The sequence below is a fragment of the Esox lucius genome, chromosome 15 (genome assembly GCF_011004845.1).
Source record: "Esox lucius isolate fEsoLuc1 chromosome 15, fEsoLuc1.pri, whole genome shotgun sequence".
Lineage (NCBI taxonomy): Eukaryota > Metazoa > Chordata > Actinopteri > Esociformes > Esocidae > Esox > Esox lucius.
The window spans coordinates 420,001-431,705 of NC_047583.1; the positions used below are offsets into that span (position 1 = coordinate 420,001).

The following is an 11,705-nucleotide window of genomic DNA, read 5'->3' on the forward strand; positions in this document are numbered from 1 at the left end:
GGACCGACAGCATGGACATAAGTTTGGACACCGTTCACAGACGCAGCCCCAAGTTGCCTACCAGGGGCCACCGTCCAATAGCAATGCCAATACAACATTGTCTTCCTTGTCCAGTAACGTCACAGCCTCTTCATCCACGTCAACGACCGCCACACAGACTGGTTACCGTGGAAATGGGAGTGGTGGGAGTAGCCTGTCACCTTCACCTAGCAACAACTATGATATGTCACCGCCCCCGCCAACGGTTGTGTCCGCCCCTGTTGCTATGGCAGTGGTGGCTCAGAACGGACGTGGGGTTGGTGGCAGCGGCGAGCTGGTTGCCATGACGAATGGAAAGCTGTCACCACCCCGTTTCCCAGTCAGCAGCGCTGTGATGGGGAGAAGCTACGGCTTGGAGGGGAGCGAGGAGGAGTTAGATGTGGACGACAAAGTGGAGGAACTCATGAGGTATGACTCCCTTAATGTTTCTAACGTTGTGTAACCCCTGTCACCTCCTGTAGTGAGCTGTTAGAAATCCAAGTGAATTGATGAAAATGAAATGGAGGCAGGGAAAAGTACAGCTCAGCACTGCTTCTGATTCTCCCTCACATTCCTCGTGAAAGGAATCAATAGAAATGTAAATTAGAAGGCTGAGTATCGACCTACAGAAGGCAGATTGTATGTTCCATGTTCTCACACAACACCTTCCCTCTGACTGGACACATACAACACACATTCCCTTTGCTTTCGTTTGTTTCTGCTTTCACCCAGCCCTCCACTGGACCTCCTATCCAGCTCTGTTATTCTCCCTTACTTTCATGCTTCCTCTAAAATTCTCCTTATTCATCACCCCATCTCACTGTCTCTCTGCCTGTCTCTCTGCCTCTCTCTCACTGTCTCTCTCTCACTGTCTCTCTGCCTCTCTCTCACTGTCTCTGCCTCTCTCTCACTGTCTCTGCCTCTCTCTCACTGTCTCTCTGCCTCTCTCTCACTGTCTCTCTGCCTCGTCTCTCACTGTCTCTCTGCCTCGTCTCTCACTGTCTCTCTGCCTCGTCTCTCACTGTCTCTCTGCCTCGTCTCTCACTTATTTAAATTTCAATAAATAGATATCTCTAATTGACTCTTACTTAAAGCAGTGAAGTAGGAAGTGCTGTTCATTTTCAACTTCTCTTGAATCACAGTGTTTACAAAATGTCTCTTCTCTGACCACCCATGTTTTTGTATGATGTCCTGTCTCTGTAGCCAGGCTATGGTCACGGAGTCCTGTCTCTGTAGCCAGGCTATGGTCACAGAGTCCTGTCTCTGTAGCCAGGCTATGGTCACGGAGTCCTGTCTCTGTAGCCAGGCTATGGTCACGGAGTCCTGTCTCTGTAGCCAGGCTATGGTCACGGAGTCCTGTCTCTGTAGCCAGGCTATGGTCACTGAGTGTGTACATTGATAGTAGCCCATCTGTCTGTCTCTCACTCTGTCTGTCTTTCCTTCTCTGACTGTCTCTCTCTCAGAAGGGACAGTGCCATAATCAAGGAGGAGATCAAGGCGTTCCTGGGTAACAGGCGCATCTCTCAGGCTGTGGTGGCTCAGGTCACAGGTCAGTCTGTCCCCTGACTATTCAGCTGGGTTGTATCCTGAAAACAGAAACAGCTCTTACGTTTTTGTAAGGATTGAATGAGAAATGTCCCCTCAGTGATAATGAATGGTGTTAATGTTAATGAATGGTGTTAATGTTAATGAATGGTGTTAGGGTTAATGAATGGTTTTAGGGTTAATGAATGGTGTTAGGGTTAATGAATGGTGTTAGGGTTAATGAATGGTGTTAGGGTTAATGAATGGTGTTAGGGTTAATGAATGGTGTTAGGGTTAATGAATGGTGTTAGGGTTAATGAATGGTGTTAGGGTTAATGAATGGTGTTAGGGTTAATGAATGGTGTTAATGTTAATTAATTGTGTTAGGGTTAATGAATTGGGTTAATGAATGGTGTTAGGGTTAATTCATTGTGTTAGGGTTAATTAATTGTGTTAATGAATGGTGTTAGGGTTAATGAATGGTGTTAGGGTTAATTAATTGTGTTAATGAATGGTGTTAGGGTTAATGAATGGTGTTAGGGTTAATGGTTAAGGTTAATGAATGGGGTTAATGAATGGTGTTAGGGTTAATAAGTGGTGTTAGGGTTAGGGTTAATGAATGGGGTTAGGGTTAATGAATGGGGTTAGGGTTAATGAATGGGATTAGGGTTAATTAATTGTGTTAATGAATGGTGTTAGGGTTAATGAATGGGGTTAGGGTTAATTAATTGTGTTAATGAATGGTGTTAGGGTTAATGAATGGGGTTAGGGTTAAGGTTAATGAATGGGGTTAATGAATGGTGTTAGGGTTAGGGTTAATGAATGGGGTTAGGGTTAATAAGTGGTGTTAGGGTTAGGGTTAATGAAGGGGGTTAGGGTTAATGAAGGGGGTTAGGGTTAATGAAGGGGGTTAGGGTTAATGAAGGGGGTTAGGGTTAAGGTTAATGAATGGGGTTAATGAATGCCTCCCCTCCAGGTATCAGTCAGAGCCGTATCTCCCATTGGCTGTTGCAGCAAGGATCAGACCTGAGTGAACAGAAGAAGAGGGCTTTCTATCGTTGGTACCAGCTGGAGAAGACCACCCCCGGTAATGCCCCCCCCCCGCCCCCCCCATGCCAAGCCCCCTGTCCAGTCACACCATGCCCCCACCCTCCTCAACACCCCCGCAGACCCCATCCTCAGCCCCCCCAACCACACCAGCCTTCTTCCCTCTGTCCAGTCCCTCTTCAGCTGTTCCACTCGTTCCATTCACTACTAGAGGACTGTCGGTCTCTCTCTCTCTGTCGGTCTGTCTCTCTCTCTGTCGGTCTGTCTCTCTCTCTGTCGGTCTGTCTCTCTCTCTGTCGGTCTCTCTCTCTCTCTGTCGGTCTCTCTCTCTCTCTCTCTCTCTCTCTCTGTCGGTCTCTCTCTCTCTCTCTCTCTCTCTGTCGGTCTCTCTCTCTCTCTCTCTCTCTCTCTGTCGGTCTCTCTCTCTCTGTCGGTCTCTCTCTCTCTCTCTCTGTCGGTCTCTCTCTCTCTCTCTCTGTCGGTCTCTCTCTCTCTCTCTCTCTGTCGGTCTCTCTCTCTCTCTCTCTCTCTGTCGGTCTCTCTCTCTCTCTCTCTGTCGGTCTCTCTCTCTCTCTCTCTGTCGGTCTCTCTCTCTCTCTCTCTCTCTCTCTCTCTGTCGGTCTCTCTCTCTCTCTCTCTCTCTGTCGGTCTCTCTCTCTCTCTCTCTCTCTCTCTCTCTCTCTCTCTCTGTCGGTCTCTCTCTCTCTCTCTCTCTCTGTCGGTCTCTCTCTCTCTCTCTCTCTGTCGGTCTCTCTCTCTCTCTGTCGGTCTCTCTCTCTCTCTGTCGGTCTCTCTCTCTCTCTCTCTCTCTCTGTCGGTCTCTCTCTCTCTCTCTCTGTCGGTCTCTCTCTCTGTCGGTCTCTCTCTCTCTCTCTCTCTCTCTCTCTCTCTGTCGGTCTCTCTCTCTCTCTCTCTGTCGGTCTCTCTCTCTCTCTCTCTCTGTCGGTCTCTCTCTCTCTCTCTCTCTCTCTCTCTCTCTCTCTCTCTCTCTGTCGGTCTCTCTCTCTCTCTCTCTCTGTCGGTCTCTCTCTCTCTCTCTCTGTCGCTCTCTCTCTCTCTCTCTCTCTCTCTCTCTCTCTCGGTCTCTCTCTCTCTCTCTCTGTCGGTCTCTCTCTCTCTCTCTCTCTCTCTCTCTCTCTCTCTCTGTCGGTCTCTCTCTCTCTCTCTCTGTCGGTCTCTCTCTCTCTCTCTCTGTCGGTCTCTCTCTCTCTCTCTCTCTCTCTGTCGGTCTCTCTCTCTCTCTCTGTCGGTCTCTCTCTCTCTCTCTGTCGGTCTCGGTCTCTCTCTCTCTCTCTCTCTGTCGGGCTCTCTTTCTTTCTCTCTCTCTCTGTCTCTCTCAGTCTCTCGTTCACTGTCTCTCTCAGTCTCTCGTTCACTGTCTCTCTCAGTCTCTCGTTCACTGTCTCTCTCAGTCTCTCGTTCACTGTCTCTCTCGTTCACTGTCTCTCTCGTTCACTGTCTCTCTCTGTCGGTCTCTCTCTCTCTCTCTCTCTCTCTCTCTCTCTGTCGGTCTCTCTCTCTCTCTCTCTCTCTGTCGGTCTCTCTCTCTCTCTCTCTCTCTCTCTCTCTCTCTCTGTCGGTCTCTCTCTCTCTCTCTCTCTCTCTCTCTCTCTCTGTCGGTCTCTCTCTCTCTCTCTGTCGGTCTCTCTCTCTCTCTCTGTCGGTCTCTCTCTCTCTCTCTGTCGGTCTCTCTCTCTCTCTCTCTCTCTCTCTCTCTCTCTCTCTCTCTGTCGGTCTCTCTCTCTCTCTCTCTCTCTGTCGGGCTCTCTTTCTTTCTCTCTCTCTCTGTCTCTCTCAGTCTCTCGTTCACTGTCTCTCTCAGTCTCTCGTTCACTGTCTCTCTCAGTCTCTCGTTCACTGTCTCTCTCGTTCACTGTCTCTCTCGTTCACTGTCTCTCTCTGTCGGACTCTCTTTCTCTCTCTCTCTGTCGGTGTCTTGGTCTCTCGTTCACTGTCTCTCTCAGTCTCTCGTTCACTGTCTCTCTCAGTCTCTCGTTCACTGTCTCTCTCAGTCTCTCGTTCACTGTCTCTCTCAGTCTCTCGTTCACTGTCTCTCTCGTTCACTGTCTCTCTCGTTCACTGTCTCTCTCTGTCGGTCTCTCTGTCTCTGTCTCTCATTCACTGTCTCTCTCTCTGAGAGGGCAGACAGAGTTATATGAAATTTGAGTCCTAGTTCTGTCATTCTAGGGCTATAAAGTAGTGCATCTTCTAAATCCACCATATATGTTGTGAATTGTTTTTGTGGCCAGTCTGTCCTGTTTTAGGGGGGCCGTGATGCCAAATCTAAGTCAATACCTGCCCCTGTGCATCCTGGGTATCATAGACTACCCTGCAGACCCACGCAGTGTTCAAGACCCTCCCTCAAAATGTTAGTATTGGTCCCTCTCAGTCCCCCAGGCTGTTCCGTTCCAGTCCATTGTGTGTCTGTGACTCCATACTGTGTCCAAATGTGTCACTTCCCATTTCCTATGTTCCTCCCTGCCCTCTGGGCACAGCAGCCAATAAGCTATGACAGCCATGAATATTCAAATGCTCATTAATGGCAGGTGTTTGAGCAGGAGCAGTAGTAGTTCTGGTGTTACTAATACATCACTGCAACAATTGAGTAAAAATGTAAAGTGCTTTAAGCACTGTATGAACCTCATTAAGACATTATGCTAATGACTATACCTTGGCCTTAATGACTACTGGTGTCTGACTGTATATTACCCTGGTATAAAATGATTTTTAATAAAAAGCAAACTTGTGAAATCACGCTGGCCTCTCTGTCTGTGTTGAGGGGAGGGTGTAGTGGCGTACCCTGGTGGACAGTGCCGGCATAGCACCTGCAGATCTGTCTAGAGGGGAGGGTGTAGTGGCGTACTCTGGTGGACAGTGTCGGCATAGCACCTACAGATCTGTCTAGAGGGGAGGGTGTAGTGGCGTACTCTGGTGGACAGTGTCGGCATAGCACCTACAGATCTGTCTAGAGGGGAGGGTGTAGTGGCGTACCCTGGTGGACAGTGTCGGCATAGCACCTACAGATCCACTGATAGTGAGCAGCTTGACTTTCAGCAGGGACATCCACATCCGGGCCTCCAGCTCAGCTCTACATAGTCCTTGACTGATTCATGCCACTGGTTCCCCAGGACTCCAATTACAGCCAGCAGTGATTAGAAACTCCAGGCCCAGATTTCAACTGAGGGTCTGTGTTGCCGTTTTCATCTAGTGTACAGATTACATTAGTAGTTAAGATGTGAATTACATTCTAGTTCCAGGAAGAACAGGATGATGGTTGTCTTGTAAAGCAGAACCCACTGGCATATCAACATGTTTTTATGGACAGTCCCAATGCACCTCTGTCACAACTCTACCATTCAGTGTGTGTCTGTGTGTGTCAGTCAATGTCAATCAGCATTCATTGTCCATTAGGTCAGTGGTTCCCAACCTTCGTTACTGTACCACCAACAGACTTTTTGCTGTAGCTCAGTGTACCCCTGAAGTACCCCCTCATGCTAATTTTCCTAGTAAGCCTATGGTGTCATGAGATGTCTCACGGAACCCCTGTGGAATGGCCAGGTACCCCCAGGGTACCCCCAGGGTACCCTGATTTTGAACCACTGGGTTAATGTTGCTGTGGAGAGAACAGAAAAACCCATTAGATAAATGACTCCATATTTCTGCACATATTTTGATATTTGACCCTCTTTGTAGGGACATCAAACATTACTGTATTCCCATTCAGAATATTATTTTCCCTTAACATAACCCCACTTCTCTAAGCCAAAAATAAAAATGATCCTCATGTGGACTTCCAGTCCCTTCAAATATTAAAAAATGTGTACTCAGACACTACTTTAGACAGGGATGCAGATACAGCCTAGTGTGACCAGGTTCGTAGTTGACAGCTATCACCAAATCACAGTACTATATACTCTGTTCTACAGAATGACAGTAATCACCAAATCACAGTACTATAGTCTCTGTTCTGCAGAATACTTAATCCTTCTAAATAAGGTGCTGGATCATCATAAATGTAATAAACAATGTAAATGACTGCAGAACAATGTAAATTACTTTTTTTTAAGTCAATTTCAAACATCAAGAATGTTTCACCACACTGATACACCCATGGTTACATCCTATTCTGTCTCCATAGTGATGTGGTGGTTGTCTCCATGGTTACCCGGTGGTTGTCTCCATGGTCACATGGTGGTTGTGTCTCCAGGTGCCACTCTGACGATGCGGCCTGCTCCTGTGACTCTGGAAGATGTGGTTGAGTGGCAACAGACTCCGCCTCCAATAAGCTCCACCCCTGGGAGCTTCCGTTTGCGTCGTGGCAGTCGCTTCACCTGGAGGAAAGAATGTCTGTCTGTGATGGAGAGGTGAGGGTGAGGAGAGAAACCGGATGAGGCTGGTTTAGAAGGAGGGCACCAATCGACTTAACGGACTGAAATAAGTGTCTGTATTTTAGTTGCAGGAGCTCCACAACAATAAAGACAATATTTCACAACCAGAACAAGAGCTCAAGCAAAGAAATGTCAAATGTCCTGCTTTGGCTTCACTCTGCTGAGCAGCGGCCAAGGTCTATTACTGAAACAGATCAGACCAAAACAACCTGAACAGTGTCTTTCCGTGGGCTGTGGTCCACCTGCCCCAGTGAGATATAGAATATGATCACCACTTCAAGCCTCCTCCAAACCTTTAACTGTACCCAGATATCCCATTGTCTCTCTGTATGTGGATGGATCCATAATAGAATTGTCAACTGTAAATGAATGGAGGATATTCTCACCTCTCATGTCACATTCTTATATGCTCACCAGTGATTGTATGGCAGCAACATGTGTCTTCTGTCCTCATAAGTGAAGGTCTCAGTATGTAAACTCCAACAATAAAATAGATTCAGGTTGTGATTAGGGGTAAGCAATAAAAAGAGGAAACCAAGAGGACAGAGAATGTTACCTTTCAAATGATTTTCTATCTTACAGTTACTTCAATGAGAACCAGTATCCTGATGAAGCTAAGCGAGAGGAGATTGCCAATGCTTGTAACTCAGTCATCCAGAGACCTGGTGAGAACCAACTAGACAAAGAGGTCAAGGGCTTTCCACTAAGGTCACTTGGAACACTGAATAATGTGTGTGTGTGTGTGTGTGTGTGTGTGTGTAGGGAAGAAGCTGTCAGATCTGGAGAGAGTGACATCTCTGAAGGTCTACAACTGGTTTGCCAACCGCCGCAAGGAGATCAAGAGACGAGCCAACATAGGTAACGTTTTCGACCCCTTGGGGGGTGAATGTTTGTGTGTGCATTTGTTTAGAGCTCAGACATGTTATGGCCAGTTCTGTTTTTTCCGAAGAAGCAGCAATCCTGGAGAGCCATGGCATTGATGTCCAGAGTCCTGGAGGACACTCTAACAGCGATGACATTGATGGGAATGACTTCACTGATCAGGTAACCAGCCCTACCAAAGTGGACTGGTCCAGCACCTTATGCCTTGAATAGACGGCCAAGACCATTGTACGTTTGTAGGGGTGGGGCTGTGATAAATAACATGGATAACCCCATGTATCTCCTGGCCAAGATCCTTCTATGTTTGTAGGGGTGGGGCTGTGATAAATAACATGGATAACCCCATGTATCTCCTGGCCAAGATCCTTCTATGTTTGTAGGGGTGGGGCTATGATAAATAACATGGATAACCCCATGTATCTCCTGGCCAAGATCCTTCTATGTTTGTAGGGGTGGGGCTATGATAAATAACATGGATAACCCCATGTATCTCCTGGCCAAGATCCTTCTATGTTACATGGGGCGGTTTAACATGGGGTGTTTCTCTCCAGGGCTGTGATGTCCCTCTGTTTGAGAAGAGAGCTGTGACCAGGCCTTTTGGTCTCAGCCGTCTAGACCTGTCTTCTCCCACCCAGGTCGGTAACCTCTGGGAGAACAGCTGTTGCACTGCATTATGGGTGACATTATCCCTGTGACCATGGTAACCAGCTGGCCTCCATTTCCCAACAACAGGGCATCTCAATAGTCTAAAGCAGACAGTGGAAAGCAACACAGAAAACTTTGCCTATCCATGTCTTTCCCTGTCCATGTTTTTGCCTATCCATGTATTTCCCTATCCTTGTCTGTACCTATCCATGTATTTCCCTATCCTTGTCTTTCCCTATCTAAGTCTTTCCCTATCCGTGTCTTTGCCTGTCCATGTCTTTGCCTATCTATGTCTTTGCCTATCCTTGTCTGTTCGCACAGTGTTGGTCAGGGTTGTCAAACAAACAAAACTGGCCAATGTAATGCGCAGTGTGGTTTTGCTTAGTAGATTGGCTCAGTAAAGTGCGTTGGGCTTGAAGCCCAAAAGCTTTAGACTGTTGAGATGTGTAAATGTGACCCCTGACTCCTCCCCTCTTGCGGTTGCAGGTGCCCACCCTGCTCCCCGGCTGGCTGGCGGCTTGGCCTGGCTTGGGCAGGGGGGGCTTTGCTGCCCAGAGGGCCAGCTCTCTGATTGGTCGTTCCTTGCTATCGGGGGCAGGTCATGCCCAAGGGGTGGGGACAGAAGGTTCCAGACTGACGGGTGTGTCCTGGTCTCCCCCCTCCCTCCAGGACGACTCCTCTACCAATAACAGCAATGCGCTGGAGCACCAGGACCCCATCGCCCTGGCTGTGGAGATGGCAGCCGTCAATCACAGCATCCTGGCACTGGCCACGCAGGCGGGGGGAGAATTGGCCCTAGGCGGTACAGGAAGTGACATCAAGACAGAGGTGCTGGACAATGATTAAGGGGAAGGAAGTCTGAGCATGAGGGGGGAGGGGTGACAGGGAGGGGGAGAAGGAAAAGCCATTGTGTGGATAGATGTATGGGACCCAAATACCTCACACAAAGCATGGATGACCCCTGCTTTGGCTTTCTGATTAGTTCCTTCTCCTTGAAATCCTGGTGCATCTGAGTCTATTGGATGCCCTCTCTCCCTTCTCCTCTTTTACCTCACAGACATCTTCCTTCCTCTCTCTTTTCTGTGTATATTCTCCTCAGTGTTCCTTGCGGCTCCTTCACAACACTGTCCCTCTCTGTCTGTCCTTATCTCTGTCTGTCCTTCTCTCTGTCTGTCCTTCTCTCTGTCTGTCCTCCTCTCTGTCTGTCCTCCTCTCTGTCTGTCCTCCTCTCTGTCTGTCCTTCTCTCTGTCTGTCCTTCTCTCTGTCTGTCCTTCTCTCTGTCTGTCCTTCTCTCTGTCTGTCCTCCTCTCTGTCTGTCCTTCTCTCTGTCTGTGCCTCTCTGTCTGTCCTCCTCTCTGTCTGTCCTCCTCTCTGTCTGTCCTTCTCTCTGTCTGTCCTTCTCTCTGTCTGTCCTCCTCTCTGTCTGTCCTTCTCTCTGTCTGTCCTCCTCTCTGTCTGTCCTCCTCTCTGTCTGTCCTCCTCTCTGTCTGTCCTTCTCTCTGTCTGTCCTTCTCTCTGTCTGTCCTTCTCTCTGTCTGTGCCTCTCTGTCTGTTCGTCCCTGTCTGTCTCTCTCTGTTCCCATTCCATTGTGGCTGTGTAGGGTCATCAGTGGTGGGGAGGGTTGTGACGTTGTAGAAGCCTGTTTATTCCTTGTAGCACCACCCCGGCTGGCTACGTCCCCAGTGAAATCAGACGTTCATTATATTATTACTAGCAAATTCTGATAAACTACCCCCATCATCTAAAAGATGAAGACAGTTGATGAACATACAAGTTACGTCCAGAAGGAGAGATGGATAATGATATTCGTGCAGAGGGGCTGGATGTGATCATTATTGGGGTGACTATAACAGTAATGAGGGCTGGATGTGATCATTATTGGGGTGACTATAACAGTAATGAGGGCTGGATGTGATCATTATTGGGGTGACTATAACAGTAATGAGGGCTGGATGTGATCATTATTGGGGTGACTATAACAGTAATGAGGGCTGGATGTGATCATTATTGGGGTGACTATAACAGTAATGAGGGCTGGATGTGATCATTATTGGGGTGACTATAATAGTAATGAGGGCTGGATGTGTTCATTATTGGGGTGACTATAACAGTAATGAGGGCTGGATGTGATCATTATTGGGGTGACTATAATGGTAATGAGGGATGTGATCATTATTGGGGTGACTATAATAGTAATGAGGGCTGGATGTCATCATTATTGGGGTGACTATAATAGTAATGAGGGCTGGATGTGATCATTATTGGGGTGACTATAATAGTAATGAGGGCTGGATGTGATCATTATTGGAGTGACTATAAGCATTTTGAAGCTTTACCCAAAGCATTTGTTATTTTTTAGCTTTTAACCTTAACTATTTACTGTTTTGCAACGTGATATTAGATGGTTTTTCATTCTGACGGTGAAACCCATATCCATAGTGATAACAACTATTACAGACTTCTGCAAATTATCCATGAAAGTAATAAGGTAAGGTGTGTGAGCATGTTATTATTGGGCAAATCCTCTTTAAATAACATCAAACCATATATAGAGCTAATTTAAGGCCCTATTTGATTTGAATTCCACCTCCTTTACTTTCAGTACTTATAGTTTCTTGAAGTTTGAATGGCCTTGTGAAGATGACTGAACCATGGGTTCAAGTTCTGAAATTCTCCTCAGGCCTGACTGAGGTGTTTTAATCCCATTCCCCAGTTGAGAAGACAATAATTAAGGTTAAAAAAAAATCAGAGGCACATTACAAATGTCCCTATTATTCTAATGCAAAATCATCTTTTTCTGTACTTTATATATTATGCTTTATATGCCATGACGTGTTCTAAACACAAGCTGTTATCTAAGATACTTTTAGATTGTATTTTCTCTTTTAAAAATGTCACTTTATGGGAGTAAGTTACCATGGTGCTTCAGTTTCCTACCCTCGTAGCTTATTGGTCGTCCTGAATGATTGACAGACCGGGCAGGCAATAAGAGGAAGAGAGACTGATCTGCTGGCTAACACGGGTTTAAAGGTAAGGGGTCAAGGGTAAAGGTTGTTTGATGTTCAACCATAGATAATAATAGAGGCCTCTGGTGTCCTGAAGGTAATTTTATCATGGGCTGTGAAATACTTCAATTTAATGTAGCCAGTATGTCAGACAGAGGTTGCTTCATAAGCCCTAACCCTGTGGTCATATTCAC

General features: G+C 47.0%; 1 protein-coding gene across 4 annotated transcripts in view; it reads left to right on the forward strand.

Moving 5' to 3' along the window:
- LOC105016068 (homeobox-containing protein 1) overlaps positions 1-9,701 on the forward strand; it is a 17,271-nt gene extending 7,570 nt beyond the window's left edge. The window contains exons 2-10 of one of the 4 annotated variants that reach the window (XM_029125332.2): positions 1-447; positions 1,482-1,567; positions 2,519-2,629; positions 6,797-6,953; positions 7,560-7,642; positions 7,740-7,835; positions 7,927-8,021; positions 8,411-8,494; positions 8,991-9,701. The exon at positions 1-447 is cut by the window's left edge and continues 123 nt beyond it. In XM_029125332.2, the coding sequence (XP_028981165.1) occupies positions 1-447; positions 1,482-1,567; positions 2,519-2,629; positions 6,797-6,953; positions 7,560-7,642; positions 7,740-7,835; positions 7,927-8,021; positions 8,411-8,494; positions 8,991-9,350 (1,519 nt within the window). In that variant the 3' untranslated portion in view covers positions 9,351-9,701. The remainder of the gene's footprint in view (positions 448-1,481; positions 1,568-2,518; positions 2,630-6,796; positions 6,954-7,559; positions 7,643-7,739; positions 7,836-7,926; positions 8,022-8,410; positions 8,495-8,990) is intronic. The other 3 variants (XM_029125333.2, XM_029125334.2, XM_029125335.2) reach the window with 3 other exon arrangements.
- Positions 9,702-11,705: the final 2,004 nt, after the last annotated feature.